At 35.4% G+C, this 17,585-nt stretch overlaps 1 protein-coding gene across 1 annotated transcript in view; it reads left to right on the top strand.

Annotated features, from left to right (window-relative positions):
* LOC149803026 (uncharacterized) overlaps positions 1-17,585 on the top strand; it is a 67,232-nt gene that overhangs the window by 25,612 nt on the left and 24,035 nt on the right. The window contains exons 6-9 of the mRNA XM_089952581.1: positions 4,310-4,388; positions 8,945-9,173; positions 9,930-10,070; positions 14,494-14,652. Of these exons, the coding sequence (XP_089808707.1) occupies positions 4,310-4,388; positions 8,945-9,173; positions 9,930-10,070; positions 14,494-14,652 (608 nt within the window). The remainder of the gene's footprint in view (positions 1-4,309; positions 4,389-8,944; positions 9,174-9,929; positions 10,071-14,493; positions 14,653-17,585) is intronic.

Below are 17,585 nucleotides of genomic sequence, written 5' to 3'. Positions count from 1 at the left end.
CCAATAGATCCAGAGAACAAGGAGATTTTAATGGAGAAAATCACTTTGTTACTCTCCAAACAGGTGATAGACTGAGTTCAAGAGCAGAACTCAGCAGGATTATATTCAAAGCTTTTCCTGATAAGAACAACCAATATCTAACTCTGAGCCTTGATCTTACCGATATGTACTTTCGTATTTTAATCCCCTGATCTTCATGCAGATTGCTTCAGTTTGCCTTTAAGGAACAATTTACCAATTTTGTACTCCACCTTTTGAACTAAATCTCAGCCCATGGGTGTTTACAGAAATAGCAAACTACAGTGTCTCCTTATTCAAGACCTCATCAAAAGTGACATTGGCATACCTGGACAACATCCTTCAGAAAACACATGGCTACTACTGTTTAGCCACAGAAAATGAACAGGCTGTCTCACTTTTCACCCACTTGGACTTTCTAGTGAAATGGGAAATGTTGGATCTTATCTCCTCCCAACACTTTATCTGTCTGGGTACAGAATTTCTGACCCATTTCTATCTTATTTGTCTCCCGCAAATGTGAATTGTACAAATTATCAAACTTTCAAGGTTGATCTGTCTGGGTATAGAATTTCTGACCCATTTCTATCTTATTGTCTCCCTCAAATGTGAATTGTACAAATTATCAAACTTTCAAGGTTGATTTCAAACTGAAAGTCAATATTTGCAAGGGATTTTCTGCAGCTCCACTGTTTACTAAATACTGTGGTGGGTTTGATTCCCCTAAGCAGACACCATATGTGCCTGCTGCAAATGGCATCTCTTTGTCAATGGTGCTCTATTTCTGGTTGTCTAGATCAGCATGTCTCCATTGCAGCTGATATAAAACAGTTCCTATATCGGTAGCAAGGCAAGCAATGGGTGACAGCTGGAATTTGATTCAAGAAGCCCAAGTCAGACTTCACGATTTGTCTGGATACCAGTTTTTGTTTTTTTTCTAGATTGGGGGGACAAACCTGTTGTGGCAACTGAAGCCCACAGAAGAAAGCTTGTCCTTTAATCATCTTGGAAATGAAGGGTATAAGGAGCATAGCTGCTAACCCTCATGAGTTTGGCATGAATTTCACAACTTTTTCATGGATTCACGGGTTCTCCAATTCTCAATTATTTTAAATCTGTAATAAAATAACCGATTTCCCGTTAAGCGCTAGTCGTGATATTGGCAGTTGCTGAAATGGTCCTGTACTGCTGGTCGCGATATTAGTAGAACTACAGCCGATTGGTACAGTTGGCCCAGTACCAAGCATTTTAGCCTATTTTAAGCTATATATATAAGAGTAGTTTTACAAATGCTTTTGAGAGAAACTGGGGCCTAACTGGAATTTTGCTCCATGCATGTGTCACCAACACTGATTTGAATTACAGTTTGGCATTGCATGAAAGATCTTGAAAATGGCTTCACCACCAAGGAAAAAGAAATGTATTGCTCAAAAAGTGCCATTAAACATTGATATACATCATGCTTTTTGCACACATTTGCCACAGATTTTAGTATTGGGCATGGTGGCAGTGATGATGTGAGGAAGTACATCGGTTGCAAAAAACACATAGAAGTTGGGAAAATTAAGAATTCGCAGATTTCAGCTCTGGAATATTTTAAGCCATCAATGGAAGACCTACAAGCTACCAATGCTGAAGCAGTATTTGTGAGTTTTCTTGTTGAACACAATCTACCTTTATCAGCTGGAGACCATGCTAAACATTTGTTCTGACAAATGTTCCCGGACTCGAAGATCGCTTCCAAATTTTCCTGTGAAAGAACCAAAAGTGCTGTAGCTCCTGTGCATTCCTCACAGCAACAGTGACAGTGACAGAGTATTTTCTCTAGTGAGGAAAAATAAGACAGACTTTAGGGCCTCCTTATGTGTAGAATATTTGTCAGCAATTTTAGTCACCAGGATCAACCAGCAGGTAAGAAAGAAGCCTGAACTGTTTTAAAAACAAATTCACGATCAAGCAGTTGAGGAAGCTCAAGTCTGCCACAGTATCATGTTTTGATAAATAACCACAAGAACAAGTGAAGTTTATGAATATCATAATAAATAGAAATGCAGATTTATTTCTGCATATATGTAGTCTTTTAGTTTTATATTGCAATGTTGATATAGTGTAGTATTGACGGTCAGAGTGGATGGAGTTATTGTCATGGTATTTGTCACAAATTCATGTCCAGTTTTACTAATTTGTATCTCTATTTTCACTAATTGTGTGCCTGGAAGGTGGGCAGCTATGAAGGAGTGTCTTTATTATGTAGTGAGAGAATCTGTGTGGGAATGTGGTTCTTATAATGTTGGACAATTCTATAGTGGTCGCTCATCTCTTTTAAAGGTGCGTGGTATTGAACTAAGTCTTGATTCTGGACTGAGATTCTCAGTGTTTGTGCATCTACCCCTACTCCCCCCCTCCAGCAGACTGAATGGGTCACGATCTGATCACAGAGTGGTCCCTTTATCCATTACTCTTTCTGCAGATTTGTCCCCCTCCCCCTTTAGGGGCATCCAGCGATAGATGTCTATGTGATGAGGTGGAATAACATACTGCCCATTTTCAGAAGCTTTGGCCATGGACACTGGCAGTCATTTGAGATGTGATTTCAAACTATGCCTTTCCTCCAGCTATTTGATTCCAAGAGTTGTTCACAAAATCAGTGACATGAATTGCAAAGTAACCCAGGTTGTCCAACATAGCAGGAACAAGTCATGGGTGAGCGATCTCCTTGAAATAGCAATAGATGTCCTCAAGACATTTCTGTCAATATTAATAACCTTGCTGAGAGCTTCAGTCATGGAAATAATCTCATAAACAAGAAATCCCTTCACTTTGAAAGGGTATGAAGGGAAGTGGTCGGTATTGAGCGAATGGTGTAAAAACAAAAAGATAGTCTCTTTGAATGAATCAATCTCTCAAATGGCTAACTTTTTAAGGAGAAGTTATCTTCAGTTACTATTGGCATAATGCTCCATGATTTCTGATAACATTTAAGCATCATTGTTGAGCGAATGTAATTCATGACAAGATTTCACATACTTGCTGGCCAACTTTAATCTCAACACTAAATCACTCACATGGTTTTCCAAAATGGAATCTTTCTTGGGTTTTGATTTGGCTCAATGTGAAAAGTTTGAACCCTCAGTCAGGGCCTTCATGAAACTGCATTCTTACAAGATATTCTATCTGATGACAAAATCCTCATTGTTCATGGTGAGTAGGTTGCACACCCTTTCAATGAACCTGAACTATCTCCAGTTCAGATGTGACAGTTCTGTGGTGTTTTTGATGCAATCATGTTTCTTGGCTACGAACCGATAACCATCTTGGCATTGGTTTTTGCTCTCAGATTTTTATTTAAAAAATGCACAGAGAAGAACATGGAGTCCCAAAAGCATCTTTTCTGCCCATTAAGACAGGAAACAGGATATAACCCATCAAGCCCAGGCTTTGTGGCTCACGTGGATAATACACTCTGCATATTCTAAAATATCTTGGGACAAGATACACCTGATGAGAATTTCTGCTTGTTTGATTAGAACAGTCTCAGTAATTCTGTTGTTCAGATGCTGTTTTAATCCAAGATCTAGCATCACAGGGAAGTGAATTGAGTCTGGTGGATACAGTGGCTGTAACCCAGATGGCTATCAGATGTTCTTGATTTTGAGGTCAGCACAACCTCCTTATGGGTGTGGTTTTAGTTCTTAACTGGATTCAGCCATTTAAAAACATTTTTTTAGCTTAATAAAGGAAAGTCTACCTTATCATCCTTTATCAGAGCGTTTTTGTCACAGTTCAAATTACAGTTGTGTGTGTGGTCATCATATTAGGAGAGTAGTCTATCCTTGTGATAGAGCATTCAGACAGTCTTCCCTTGAAGAAGGCTCTTTGTAAAATTTGGATGGTCATGCATTTCCCATACCTTTTCTCATAATGCTGATGTGATCTGGGACATATTCAAAGGAGAAAGCAATTTGTTTAGATAATAATGTTTCTCTTTACCCAATCACATTACTTTGTAAACCCTACCACACTACTCTGCAAATGGAAGCATCCTCAGTGATTTATTTTGCTTGGCTTAAGCTAGTGCCACCTTCAAGGGGTGACGGAGAGGAATTGGTAAGAGTTTTATTTTTTTGTGTGGTATATAAACCTGAATGACAGTTAAAGAGGTAACAAAGCTTATATTCCAAGCATTAATGTGGTTGGATTGGTATTCTTGAGAAACATAATTTACAAAAAATTCTATCTGGAGTGTTGATTGAGCTGATTTTGGTTTAATGCCTTTTGTACCCCATTACAGGAGAAAGACCGTACTCATGTGAAATGTGTGGGCGTAGCTTTGCAGAGTCGGGAGCTCTAACAAGACACATGAGATCGAGGTGAGCTCTTTCATTGCTTGCAGGGATGGTACTGTTAAATTTAGTAAGACAACTAAAGTTTCATTTTGGGTCTTGCATCAATTTTGTTTGGACTCAGTCTTAGTAGGTACCATGATATGAACTGCATTTGAAAGTCCGTTACAATAGAACAGTGCCCAGTGTGATTCTGTTTTAAATCTTTTGCATTAGAGTTCTGGAGAAGAGCATTTGTGAAAGACATTTTGACATCAAGCATGCTTGATGACAATTAATTGAACTAAACTAAAGTCCCAAGTTTAAGATTTTTTGTTTCTTTCTTTTACATTAGCCAAGATGTGTTGATAGGAATGTTGTACGAGACATTGATTTGCTAGTATGATGTTTTTATAACAGTGCTATGGATAATTTTTAGCTTGGAGGGATTGAAATTACTCAGTAATCAGTGGCATGCAGTCTACACTTATGGTAGAATAGTTTTTTTAAAATTAAAAATTAAGTACTTTCTTTATTAGCTCAGATATGAACTGCATATGAATGTCCGTTACAATAGAACAGTGCCCAGTGTGATTCTGTTTTAAATCTTTTGCATTAGAGTTCTGGATTTGGATTTGGGGGGATATTTTATTTCCCAGCAATACTTTGTAGGTTATATAGTGCAACTGCAAAAAGAGTAATGTGCCTTGCCCAAGGACACACCACACAGCCAGTCTGGGTTTATTAAATGTTTTGTTTTGCTGGTCTTGGATAGACAGTTGCAATTTGTAAAGGGACACAAGTCTGATTTTAACAGGAAATGATTGCACTCCAAGTGGTTAACTCACTGGGTATATTTTAATTGCTTTTGAGGAGTCCTTTAAGCAATACAGAATCATTTCAATGGAAAATGTTCATAATAACTGTCTAAATATTTGTGTTTTAAATATTTGATGAATACAGAGCCAGAAATACTTCAAACACTTTTAATTTATTTCTTAGAGAGATATTAATATTTGCTTGTGATAATTAAAAAAGAGTATGATGATCTAAATCATAGTTTAACTGTTTATGTTCATCCCTTTGACCCTACTTAATTTACCATATTATTGGAATCCTTCAGTCTATAAGTATTCTCAATACATGTACTTTGATTTGATCATGGGAGGGTTTTACTCAATTTAGAATCCAAGGAGTACCAGTCATATGTTGAAGAGTAAAACATTTTTTCTATGATTTGACTGGTTTTTATGCAAAGTTTGAATTATTGCTTGATGATATGGATATGGTGTAAATAGACAAGGTGTGCAACATGAATGTCAACATAAAATATATCCATTCAGAAATTATCTGTTACAGTCAGCTTGTGACTGCAACTTTCTGTCAGAGTAGATTAAATGGGTTAAGAATTAAAAATTCACAAATGGCAGAAAACTGTCCAAAGGATTTGCTGGCAAAGCAGCAATGTTTAATAAAAAAGAGTCTGGGGTTTATATATTCAGCTGAGATTTCTGAGGAAAATAAAGTGCAAGGCTTCAGATTGATGCAGCACCTTCACCATTCCAGCATTATTAGCTCTACTGGTAATGGGATAGTTGGTTATCTATTGCCTGTCATCTTTTGTCTGACATTCATCAGTCCGATAGCACAGGCTTGTTATCACAAGTCTTAAAGTATGTGGAAGATTGCCTTGAAACTTAAACAAGCTAATCCCGTGATCTAGTTGTTCCTACATTAAAATGGTGTTGCTTTGTAGCTTAAACATCCAATAGGGCCACCACAGCAGGCATCTTAGAAATCATGTTATTGCTACTTCTCCTGAATGAATGGTCATATCAGCATGGGGTTTTCACTTTTTCTCATGATGTCGTGTTGGTCTTGAATGAAAATGGTGCCAATCTGAAGTCCATCATATACAATACAGCAGCCATCTTGACAAATTTTGTTATTGCTACTCCTGAATGGTGGCCATATCAACATGGAGTTTTCACTGAAAGACTTCTTATGTCATATTAGTGCTACACAAAAATGGTACAGATATGACATCCATTATGGCAGCCATCTAAAATAAAAATTATGACAATTCTATTTGAACAGAAAGTCAATGAAGTATAGTTTTCACCAGAAGACTTCTTATAATTTTAGTTGGTCGTGAATGAAAATGATACCATACTGACATGCAGTATGGTTGCTGCAGCAGGCATCTTGATAATTGTTGTTGCTACTCCAGAATGGAAATTCATAGCTTGAAAATATTGTTATATTTACTCTTGATTAAGGATGGGGTTTTCAGGAAGTTTACTATTACTATCCCTCCTTCACTACCAGGAGGTTTGCCATGAAAATTTGTACATATATTCATCCCATGGTCTAGTTGAAAATCACATCTCCAATCCTCCTGATTGGATGGTCATATTAACATGGGTTATCACCAAAAGACTTCTTATGTTATCTAGTTGGTCCTAAATGAAAACAGTGTCATGCTATTGTCCAATATGGCCTCCATGGCAGCTAGCTTGAAAATCTTGTTTTTGCTACTTATCCTGATTGGATGGTTGTATCAAAATGGGCTTTTTACCAAAACACTTTGCATGATGTTTAATTGGTCCTAGATGAAAATGGTGCCAATCTGATTTCCAATATGGATGCCACAGCAGACTTCTTGAAAATCTGCTTATCACTAATCCTGAACAGAAAGTCGAATTGACATGGGATTTTCACCAGAAGACTTCTTATGTTCTTATGATGTCTAGTTGGTCTTAAATGGAAGTGGTGCTGATCTGATGTCCAGTATCACAGACAGTGGCCACCTTGAAAATCTTGTTACCACTTTCTCCTGAATTGATGGTTATATCAACAAGGGATTTTCACTAAGAGTACATATGACATCTAGTTGGTCTTAAATGAAAATGATGCCAATTTGATTTCCAATCTTGAAAATCTTGTGGTCAATGTTCCTCATTAAAGAAAAGTCATTTTGCTCGAGAATTTTTTTCAGAAGACTTTTTATGATATCTTGTTGGCCCTAAATGAAAATAGTACTGCTGCAAATCCAATATGGACACCACTGTACCACTGTAGCCATGTTGAAATTTTTTTTATTGCTATTACTCCTGAGTGAATGGTTTATCAGCATGGGATTTGTAGTAAAAGATCTCTTATGATGTCAGGTTGGTCCTAATGAAGTTTATGCTGCTGAAGTTTATGCTGTTCAAACATCCAGTATTACCGCTACATTGACCATCTTGAAAATCTTGTTATCACTGCTTCTTTTGAATGAATCTTCATATCAGCATTTCAGATCTCATTGAATAACTTTTATGATGTCTATTTGGTCATGAAGTTAAATGGTGCAGATCTGACTTCTAATATAGTCACCCCAATGGCCATCTTGAAAATCTTGTTTTTAATATTTCTTCGAGATGTCTGATTATATCAACATTGTACTTTCAGCAGAAGACTTCTTATGATGTACTTCCAGCAAAAGATTTGTGATGTCTGCTTGTTATGTAAAGGAAATGGTATCCATCATAAAATCTTTTTATTGCCACTCCTTCAAAAGAGACGATTGTTTCAACTTGGGGTTTTCTCTTTAAGACTTTATATGATATCTTTGGTCCTAAATGAAAATGATGTCAATCTTATACAATATGTCCAACACAGCAGCTAATTTTAAAATCGTGTTATCATTGAAGAATATCATAGATGGCTTCAACACTCAGTCATTAAAAGGAAAACATGGTTTTATATTTAATTCCAGGAGAGAAAAAATTGTCCAGTAGATTATTGACACTCTCAAATGGATCTTGGTTTTTCTAAAACCTCATATGTGCATTACCTATGGGAAGAGTAAGCAGCCTGTTTATTTGCGATGTTCTGGGTCCAGAATCAAGGTCACTTGAGCAAACATAGCCTTACCTATGGAGAGAGTAAGAACCCTTTTTATTTGAGGTGAGCTGGGTCCAAAATTAAGGTCACTACTGTATTGCCCTTAAGAATGTCAGTTTTTGAGTTTGTTACCAATAGATCCATGGTCATGGTCACTGGACATGTCATTACATTCTTAGTTTATGCAAAAGAACTCCAGCGCACATGGTGCCAATTTGCATCGAACTTCGTCAGAATAGTACACTTGGATATTAGCAGCTCCTTACCATTTCTGTGAGCCACTAGGTCTAAACTCGAGATTGATGGCTACTGAAATTGTAATATTTGTTACACACATGCACACACACCTCAGTCTGAATAACAAGTAGAGATTTCAATTTCAGGTAGAAGCAAAAATGTAAATTTCAAGGTAACTTGAGTTCGATTTTGATTTATGCATAGTGATATCAGGTCAAAGTAATGTTAATTTTAGATTTATAATACCTATGTTCGGTCGGGGGATAAGTCATTCTTCTTATGTTTTTTTTTATTTTAAATTTTTATTATCTCACAAAAGAGGCATTTCATCATGGGTATCTTTCTCAGTTTTATCTACTAATATAAAATTCAACATTAAAATTTTAAATATTTAAGATTTAGAAGTGTAGCTAATTACTGCTTGCGACTATAATTGATGTTTGAAGAATATATGAAGTTCATTTACTTTGTATATATAGAATACCTTGTACAAGAAAGACTGATAGTGATTTGCCACGATACAAGAAGAAATGGAACTATGTACCCAATATCCCAGCAGCAGTTGGTGTGATAGCCAAACAAGTGGCAGTAAGACATCATGAAGAGCAAAGTGAGGGGTCAGAGTTAGTCCCAGGAGCTGAAGATGAGAAGAGTAGGGGATCATTTGAGGTCATATCTGGTGATGGAGAATTGGCAACACATGTTGAGGTACAGTGACATGGAATTATCCATGAAAATCTCAACTCATTTGTTTCAGCATATCAGATATTACTTACCTATTAAACTTGCTTCCTTACTCGTTTATTCACAAGATAACTTACTCATCTTTGTTTACTTTGGGGGAAAAAGCATCCATCATTGCTTGTCATAGAGTTCTGTTTTCTGCATTGTTTTTGGTCATTCACCATTTGCATACTAAGAGGAAAATAGTTTGTACTGTAAGTTACCAAAAACATAAATGGCTGCATATTATATGCAGTCAGAGTAATATGTGTGTTATAGATGTGTTTTAATGTTGGTATAGTATGATGGTTATACTGAAAAACGTGAATCAGAAGATATGCTAGCTCTGAAAGGATGAAAATGAATTGAAGCTTACATGTACAGTATTAGGTCATAATTGACAAGATTTACAAATTTCTTCTTTCAAAATTAACATAGTCCTTAATGTCTTCTGACCAAAGAAGGTAGATCTGCACAAATGTAGTAATGAAGTAAAGATAGGTTATCAGTCAGTCACCTATCTTTAATAATTGTTTCTAAGGTCTTTTACACACATTGCTTTATAAAGAAGTATCTGTTAAGCAGCAGCTTGTTGTTGGATCAGTTGTTTTCTCTGCTTAAAAATGGTTTGATTGTTGACAGTATTTTGGTGTTGTTAACATCACTTGCATTTTCCATAGCCAGAATGTGACATTTGTAAGAATACAGTCACAGCTTATACAATCTTATTTATATCCCCAGGGAGAGATAGAGAACAAAAAAGTGGAAGTGTTCATTACCAACTCTGCAGATAACATAAATGCCATTGTTACAGAAGATGCTCTGGATGAATTTATACAGACTGAGACTGTGATAGATGGAGATACACCCACAAAATGCAAGGTTGTTTTATTTTGATTTCATTTATTCCATATGTATCATTTTTTCTTAAAATGACGTTTTTATCAGTCTTGTGGTAGAGTAGGGCATTCTGTTGTCTTCACCAATTTAACCAATTTTTGTTCAGTTTTTAAATTTGTGGCTTGTAGCAACCTTGAAAGCCACACAAATTTCCTTTGCTTAAGGAAAAAGTGAATTCATAGTAGTGCAGAAACTCATCTTTGTTGTTTGAAATCACCCTTTGAACACATTCAGTCAGTCATTATCTATTTATAGCACCTGATTGTACACAGCTTTGATGTAAATTGCATTAAGTTTGTAGTAATGTAAAGCCAAATCATATCAGTCTTGAACAGTGAAAGTAACTGGAAAGAATAATTTTATTTTTTCCTGCACAAATGCAAGTTTCAATATTTCTGGCATTCAGATGTTTAAATATTTGCAGATTTTTTTCCAACATTGAGGTTTATAACATTGTTTTCTTGTCAGGAGGAAAACTAATAACATCATATTAAGAATATTATACAATATAATGGGCTTTTCTTATGTTCAGTACATTGTTGTATTGAGCAGAGAAATTGGGTACTGGCTAACATGAAGAAGCCAATATGTGTATTTCACAGGTCAATAAAGTACTGTATTGAAACATACAACAAAAGCAAAATGTCCCAATGTGAGCACAATATGATTGTTTTATTTTGGAGCTAAAATCACTGTGAGGAAAAAAATACATTGTATTATTAGTGAGCACATGTAACCTGTTCAGCCTGTCATAATTCAGAATAATTTTTATGAAGTAATCAAGTAATAAAGAATTCTATTGGTTAGATATTTTATATTTAATGTGGCATCACAGCGAATGTTAATGAATGATAATATGGTGTGCAGTAGAATGTTGATTATGGACACTGATTTTCTTTATTGTTCCTGTGTATGGATTCCTACAGTGTCCCCCAAAATGTGAATCTTCACTTGATTAAAATGTATCATCTGGATTACCAGTTTAGTGAAAAATTCTTTATTTCATGATAGGTCCAGATAATCTTCATTTTGAAACAGCATCTTTTAAAACAAAAATATATGGATTGCATTATTATCATTTGATGATTATTATGTTTTTAAGAAGAAAAATCATTCCAGTTCTTTAACATTCCATATGGTTTCACATCTCTTGTTGACACTGCTTTGGTATACCTGATTACAAGTCACAGACATATAAAACTTGAGAATGATAATTTCAGTTTAAATTTACCAAGCACAAAGTACACATCTTTCTCACATTTACTTTATATTATCTTAAATTTAAAAGTAATGGAAAAATGAACACAAGAATTATCTGATTTATTCCATTTTGGTGCAGGATCGCACAACATTGGGTTGTTTTGTTAATAATACCCTACTATAGCATGATGGTCAGGGTCCACAGAGTGGGACCTTGTTATGTATCATACCGTGCTATAAGCAAACAAATCAGTTAACTCTCTGTGTGTGTGTGTGTGTGTGTATGTTTTTGTTTTGGATTTTTAATGTAGCTTTAAAAATAATTTCATTCAAATCACTATGATGTCTGCAGTGTGACAGGTTATAGTGATGTCTATCACTGGGGCATCATGCTGTAGACATGTAACATGATGTCCCACCCAGTCACATTATCCTGACACTAGGACAACCATTTCTAACATTAACCTCTTAATGCCAAGTGTCTAGCGAGGCAGCTGCTAGTACCATTTTTATAAATCATAGTTATGACTTGACGTATGTTCTAACCCTCGTACTCCTGCATCTGAGGCAGACACTCTAACCACTAGGCCACTAGAGTGGTCAATCAGTTAACTGAAGGAAATTATGCATGCATATCCCCAAAGCTCTACAAAAAAGGAGTGGGTGGGATAATAGGAATGGGAACAAAACTTTTTGATTTCAGTACTTGCACACAAATGGGAAAAATCATGTAAGGAAACATGAAGCACATATACATTTCCGTATGTCCACACATGTAGAGTCCCAAGGTTATTAAGTGAATTAAATTTCTCTGCTACAACTCATAATACCAAAACTAATTGTTGAGTGCAAAGCCCCCATTTTGAACTAGAAACATGCTGAGATGCACATTATCTGACAATAGTGTACATTTTTGAAAAAACAAATGATCAATTTTCACCTGCTTCCTGAAACTGAATTGCGCTTGTTTAACACTGGACTTTATTCAGTCTATGGCTTGAAGGTTCTTTTTAACAGTAAAAGATCTGTTTCCAAGTACCATTATCCATTGTAAATACCCACAAGTTAACACTTGACACCTATTTGTTTAAATTACTACAGCAGGAATAATTGTTAATAACATTGTGGTAATTTTTTTATATAGGAAATGGATGATGTTCATTGGTCAATTGATTGTGAAATGATTGTTTTACACCAACATCAAGTCATATGGATGTGTTGGATGCTTTCATTTTTTCATGTTTTCATAAATCAATACCCCATAATTTGAATATTTATAGCTGTGAAATTGACTTTGATAATTAGCAGTTATTTAAATTAATTCATTTGTAAATTCAAATGATATTATTTTTTCAGCTACTGCTTTTGTTTGTGCTTGTTTATTAAACTTGTACATTAATCCATGCAGGATACAAGCTTCATTTCAACAGCTGTGAATGTTGAATATATGTGCTTTTGAGTGACATTTTTGCATCTTTGCTTCAAATAATGATGATGCATATGATGACCTGATACAGAGAAGATTGGAGTACTATGGTCTGTCTCCAGTCCCAATTACCAAGGCAGAGATAAATATTCAATGTCAGCAACTTGTTTCTTTGAATTAGAAATGAAAATCTACAGGTACAAAAATAGATTGGATGATACATGATATAAATGGACTCTATATTCTGGAGAAGAAAAAAAATCAAAGCTGCTTTCAAGAAACAGGCAGTAAACACAGGTTACAATGACACTTTGTGATTCACTTGATTCTGCTATATATGTTATGATGCTTAAGGAGAAATAGTTTTTAATGAGCTAGATTCAGACCAAGAAAAGAAACTCTCAGAGAAGTTAGTCTGTTGGCAGCAGTATGCTGTGCAAAAGAAAATAGGATTAATAGAATGAAAATGGTTTTTTTGGGGGGACAAAAATGGTGGAGCCATCCACAGAGGCAAGGTAAAGATTAAGACTCTTTTACAATATTATCTTAAAGAAACATGGTGAGGATATATTTTCTTGTGTAAAGCAGAGTAGAATCTGGATGAAATCAATGATATTATTGAGACTTCCAAGGTGTCCAGGTTTGACCAAGAAATTCATAAAGCCCTAACAGGATCATCTTTAGATACTTTTAATTATTGACATAGATTTTGTTCTGCTGCAAATTCAAATATTTCCACAAAAAGCCTCCCCAACAAAGATTTCATTGGAGGAACAATGGATTTACAATATTTTTTTAAATCCTAAAACTTCAGGACACTTTTCCATCTTTATAACTTTGAACAAATTAAACAGAAAGTTTAAGACATCAGTACCCAAGAATTAATTGAAAGGTATGACATTGTCAAAACAGTTTATTTCCATTGCTCTTAGAATGGGAATATATATAGTGTTTCATATTCAGAAAATTGGTTGAAGACTGTCTGAACCAGATTATTGTTTCTAGTCTGTGTACATGAGAATCAATATATTGTCAAAAGTGATCTTGTATACAGACAGGTATAAAAATCAACTCATATTGAGTAATATTTAGACAGTAAAATGCAGGCATCAAAGAAAATTTGTTGATCTGAAGCTTTTTTTAGGGTGAGGGCATTACAGGAATATTATAGTTGTGTGATTTATTTTATTCAAATAGTGGACTGCAACAGCAGCTTGATATTCATTTTCATAATGTTATTCTTATCCATCCCTCTCTCTGTAACACCTTGGTTGTGTTCAGGTCTATTCCAGGCACTTTGGTGAGCCATATGTGTTCCATGAATACATTTGTAGTCCTCCCTCAGCTTTTAAAGAATATATTTAAATATAGCACTGTCAAATACATTTAAAAATGGTGTTCAACTTCATTAAGCCTGAAATTAAGGAACTTGACAATTTAGTTTGTTATTTTAGTTTTAATATCAGAATAATGTGCCTTTATTGAATCTTGTGATCCCTTACTCATCTGCTACATGTATAAGCAATACTGTGATACAGGTATCCCTCGTGTTATATTTTTTAATTCATATATACAAGAATGCTTATGTACTCCCACAGCCATAAGAATGAAAGAATAAAAATAATCATCAGAAAATAGAACATATAAAATTTAACTGCTGCTAATTGTTACGCATTGCACATTTTACACTTTGAATGAACATCGTTTCTACCAGTATGAATATCATTATCAGTGTAAGTAAAACCAGTTTAATGACAAGTGCATCTTTTAATTCTCTAGGTGTGCAGTGAAGAGTTTTTGACAATCGAAGCTCTGAAAGTTCACCTGCGAACACACCTGGCAGACACAACCATCCGCTGCTGGATGTGCCATTTTATCACCGAGGACAAGGAGCAGATAGCAGATCATATGATAACCCATCACCATATGCAGCTGAAGGTACTGACTATACAATTAGCTTTTTGTTTGTGTAAAATGTCATGAAAGATATGACATGTAATCCATTCTAAGGCATCCACTCTTTCACTAAGAAAAAAATGCGTGTAGTGTTGCAGATTTTCAAGTAAATGGAATCTTTTTAAATAAAAGTGACATTACTGACCTTTTAAATATTATTGCTGCAGACAAAAAAAATCTCAATAATAAGAATATCCAATGATGATAGTACTATGAGTGATTCGTAATTAATGTTGTTTGGGGTTTAATGCAATTTTTCAGCACATGATAGGCTATACATGGCAGCTGGTATAGCAAGTGAAGGAAGAACCTGGGAAAACCCAGTAAGAACTACCGACCCACAGGAAGCTACTGGCAAGGTTTCTCATGTACTCACTTGGCCACCTGGGGCCACTTCATAATTAATAAATGGGTACTCATCAAATTAAAAGTCTTTAAACAGATTTCTAAAGAGCCAGTTTAGTAAAATGCAAAGAACCAGTCTACACAGCAAAATTGCACCTGATAACAAAGACTAAATCTCATTCCCTCCAAATTCTTGTACCATACAATGTTTTCATTAATACTGAGATTAATGAACATAACCTTTTCTTCAGTCTGTATTAAGTTCGATAATGTTGTTCCTGATTCCATTATTGTATCAGAATGTTATTTTTATAATTTACATATATTTGTAAAAGCCTGGCACAAAACATTTAGTCCTGTTGATGGTTTAAAAGAGTCATAGTTCATGTACAGAGTAATTCCTAACGTGTTGTTCATATCTATAATCAAGAATGCTCAACCTTTTTGAAATTCTTGAGGTAAATATAGCATTTCTCAGAAGTTAAAGCACATTGTACATTGCTATATTTGATAAATATCCTTGGAATTATCAGGATTTTTTTGTTGGACATGTAATCTTGGCCATATGTTGCATCTCATGATTAAACCAAGACTTTTGATTATCTTAAACAGAAAATCTCAGCCTGATATGTTCTTGGAAGACTAACTCACAGTAAGTGAGCGACATATATAAAGATATTATTAACATTGTCATATTCCTTTGAGATCATCCAAAAATGGTGGATTTACTTTTCTCAGCCTTGATTTTTTTTCACATTTGAGGTACAAGGATGTGCATTTGTATTGCTTTGTCATGGTACATGCAAGTCTTGCCATATCACAGACCTTTTTCACAATGTTAGCTTGAGTGGTTAATCACAGACACATGAACACCCAATTTCTTAAGAAAATATGACCAGCTTTGAATTTTGGTTTTTGTCTTGTTTCACACAAGTACATACTTGATATAGCATTTAACATTTGTACCACTTCTACCTGTCTTAAGCAATGATAACTGATAGATGTTTCACTGTTTTAAAAGTCATGGACCACTTTAACCACTCAGAGGCACAAGATGCAACACTGTAATTCAGAAGACTTTATTGTCGACAAATTCAAAACTATACAGTGCAGTGACTTTTTTCTGGATTTAATGCAGGAGTCACTCATATCTGGTATTTACATCATGCATTTTAAACAACTGCAGTAAGGTGGAACATATTGTGTTATGATGTTTGTCTGTTCGTCTGTGTGTTTATTTTTTTGTCTCTGTACAATAACATGAGATCTTGACATCTGCAGTTACCAAACATTGTGAATAATTTGCACATAGGATAAGGGACATCCCTATAAATATCTGAATCAAAAAGTTTAATGTCAGGGTCACTGCAACTAAAAGAAAAGAAAAAGTTTCTGCACAATAACATTAGTTCCACATCACAGTTCTGGACCAAACTTTGTGACTATTTTGCACTTTAGGTAATGAAGAAGCCAGATGATTTTCTTTTTAGTATCAAAAGATCACAGTTCTAGGTCATTGACTAAAAATGTTTTGGCATACAAATTTCAGTTCTTGGTCATGTACAGTCACTAAAGTTAATGGAGGACTTGCACAAATGAGTAAGAAAGAAGCATAGTGATTTGGGGTCAAAGGTCAAGGCCATTGTAACCAAAGAAGAAACATGGTTATTTTGATATTAACTTTAGTCCTAAACCATGTAGCCTGACCAAAGTTTGTGGAGAGCTTGCACTTAGGGTATGAAAGAGTTCTCTTGATGTTATGGGTCAAAAAGTCAAAGTCAGGGTCACTGTGGTTGAAAGATAAATATGTGTTGTAGAATAACTTGTTTTAGAACAGTCATTCCCAACCTTTTATTTCCTGCCACCCTAAATTGGCCACCAAAAGGATCTCCTGACCTTGAAACTACTTTTGAGCATTCAGAAAAGCAAAAACAAACATTCTGTCCTGATGACCCTTCATGACCATACTGAGGGCTCCCAACAATTCTGATTTGAGTTGCAACCTGAGGATAGGAATCCCAGTTCTAGGATATGTTGCTTTGACCAGATTTGGTTGATGGCTTTAACTTAGGGTAATAAAGAAACCCTTCATGACCCTATTGAGGGCCCCCAACAATTCTGATTTGAGTTGCGACCTGAGGATGGGAATCCCCGTTCTAGGATACGTTGCTTTGACCAGACTTGGTAATGGCTTTAACTTCGGGTAATAAAGAAACCTGAAGATTCTTTGGTCCATAGGCCACTGATCTTGGTCATGGTAAGTGTAACAAGAAAATAATTATTTCTGCACAGTAAGTTTGGTCCAAGATTGCATACCTAAAGGACTAGGTCATAAAGATCTATCAGCAGTCTCACAAGCAGTTTGCTAGATCAGGTGGTCGGAAATAGCATTTGCTGGCACAAAACTGGAGGTAATTTCTATGTAGAAGGAAGATGTGGATTTGAAGGTAAACATCCTGGAGTAGCAATTGTTGTAGGGTTTAACGCCATTTTTCAGCACACGATAGGCTATACATGGCGGCCAGTATTAATGGTGGAGGAAGAACTCCGGGAAAACTCTGGAAAGAACC

This window comes from Sinohyriopsis cumingii, chromosome 3 (genome assembly GCF_028554795.1).
Source record: "Sinohyriopsis cumingii isolate HCF-2022 chromosome 3, ASM2855479v2, whole genome shotgun sequence".
In the NCBI taxonomy this organism is placed as follows: Eukaryota; Metazoa; Mollusca; class Bivalvia; order Unionida; family Unionidae; genus Sinohyriopsis; species Sinohyriopsis cumingii.
Note: the sequence above shows the minus strand (reverse complement) of the source record. Positions and strands in the feature narration are given on the sequence as shown.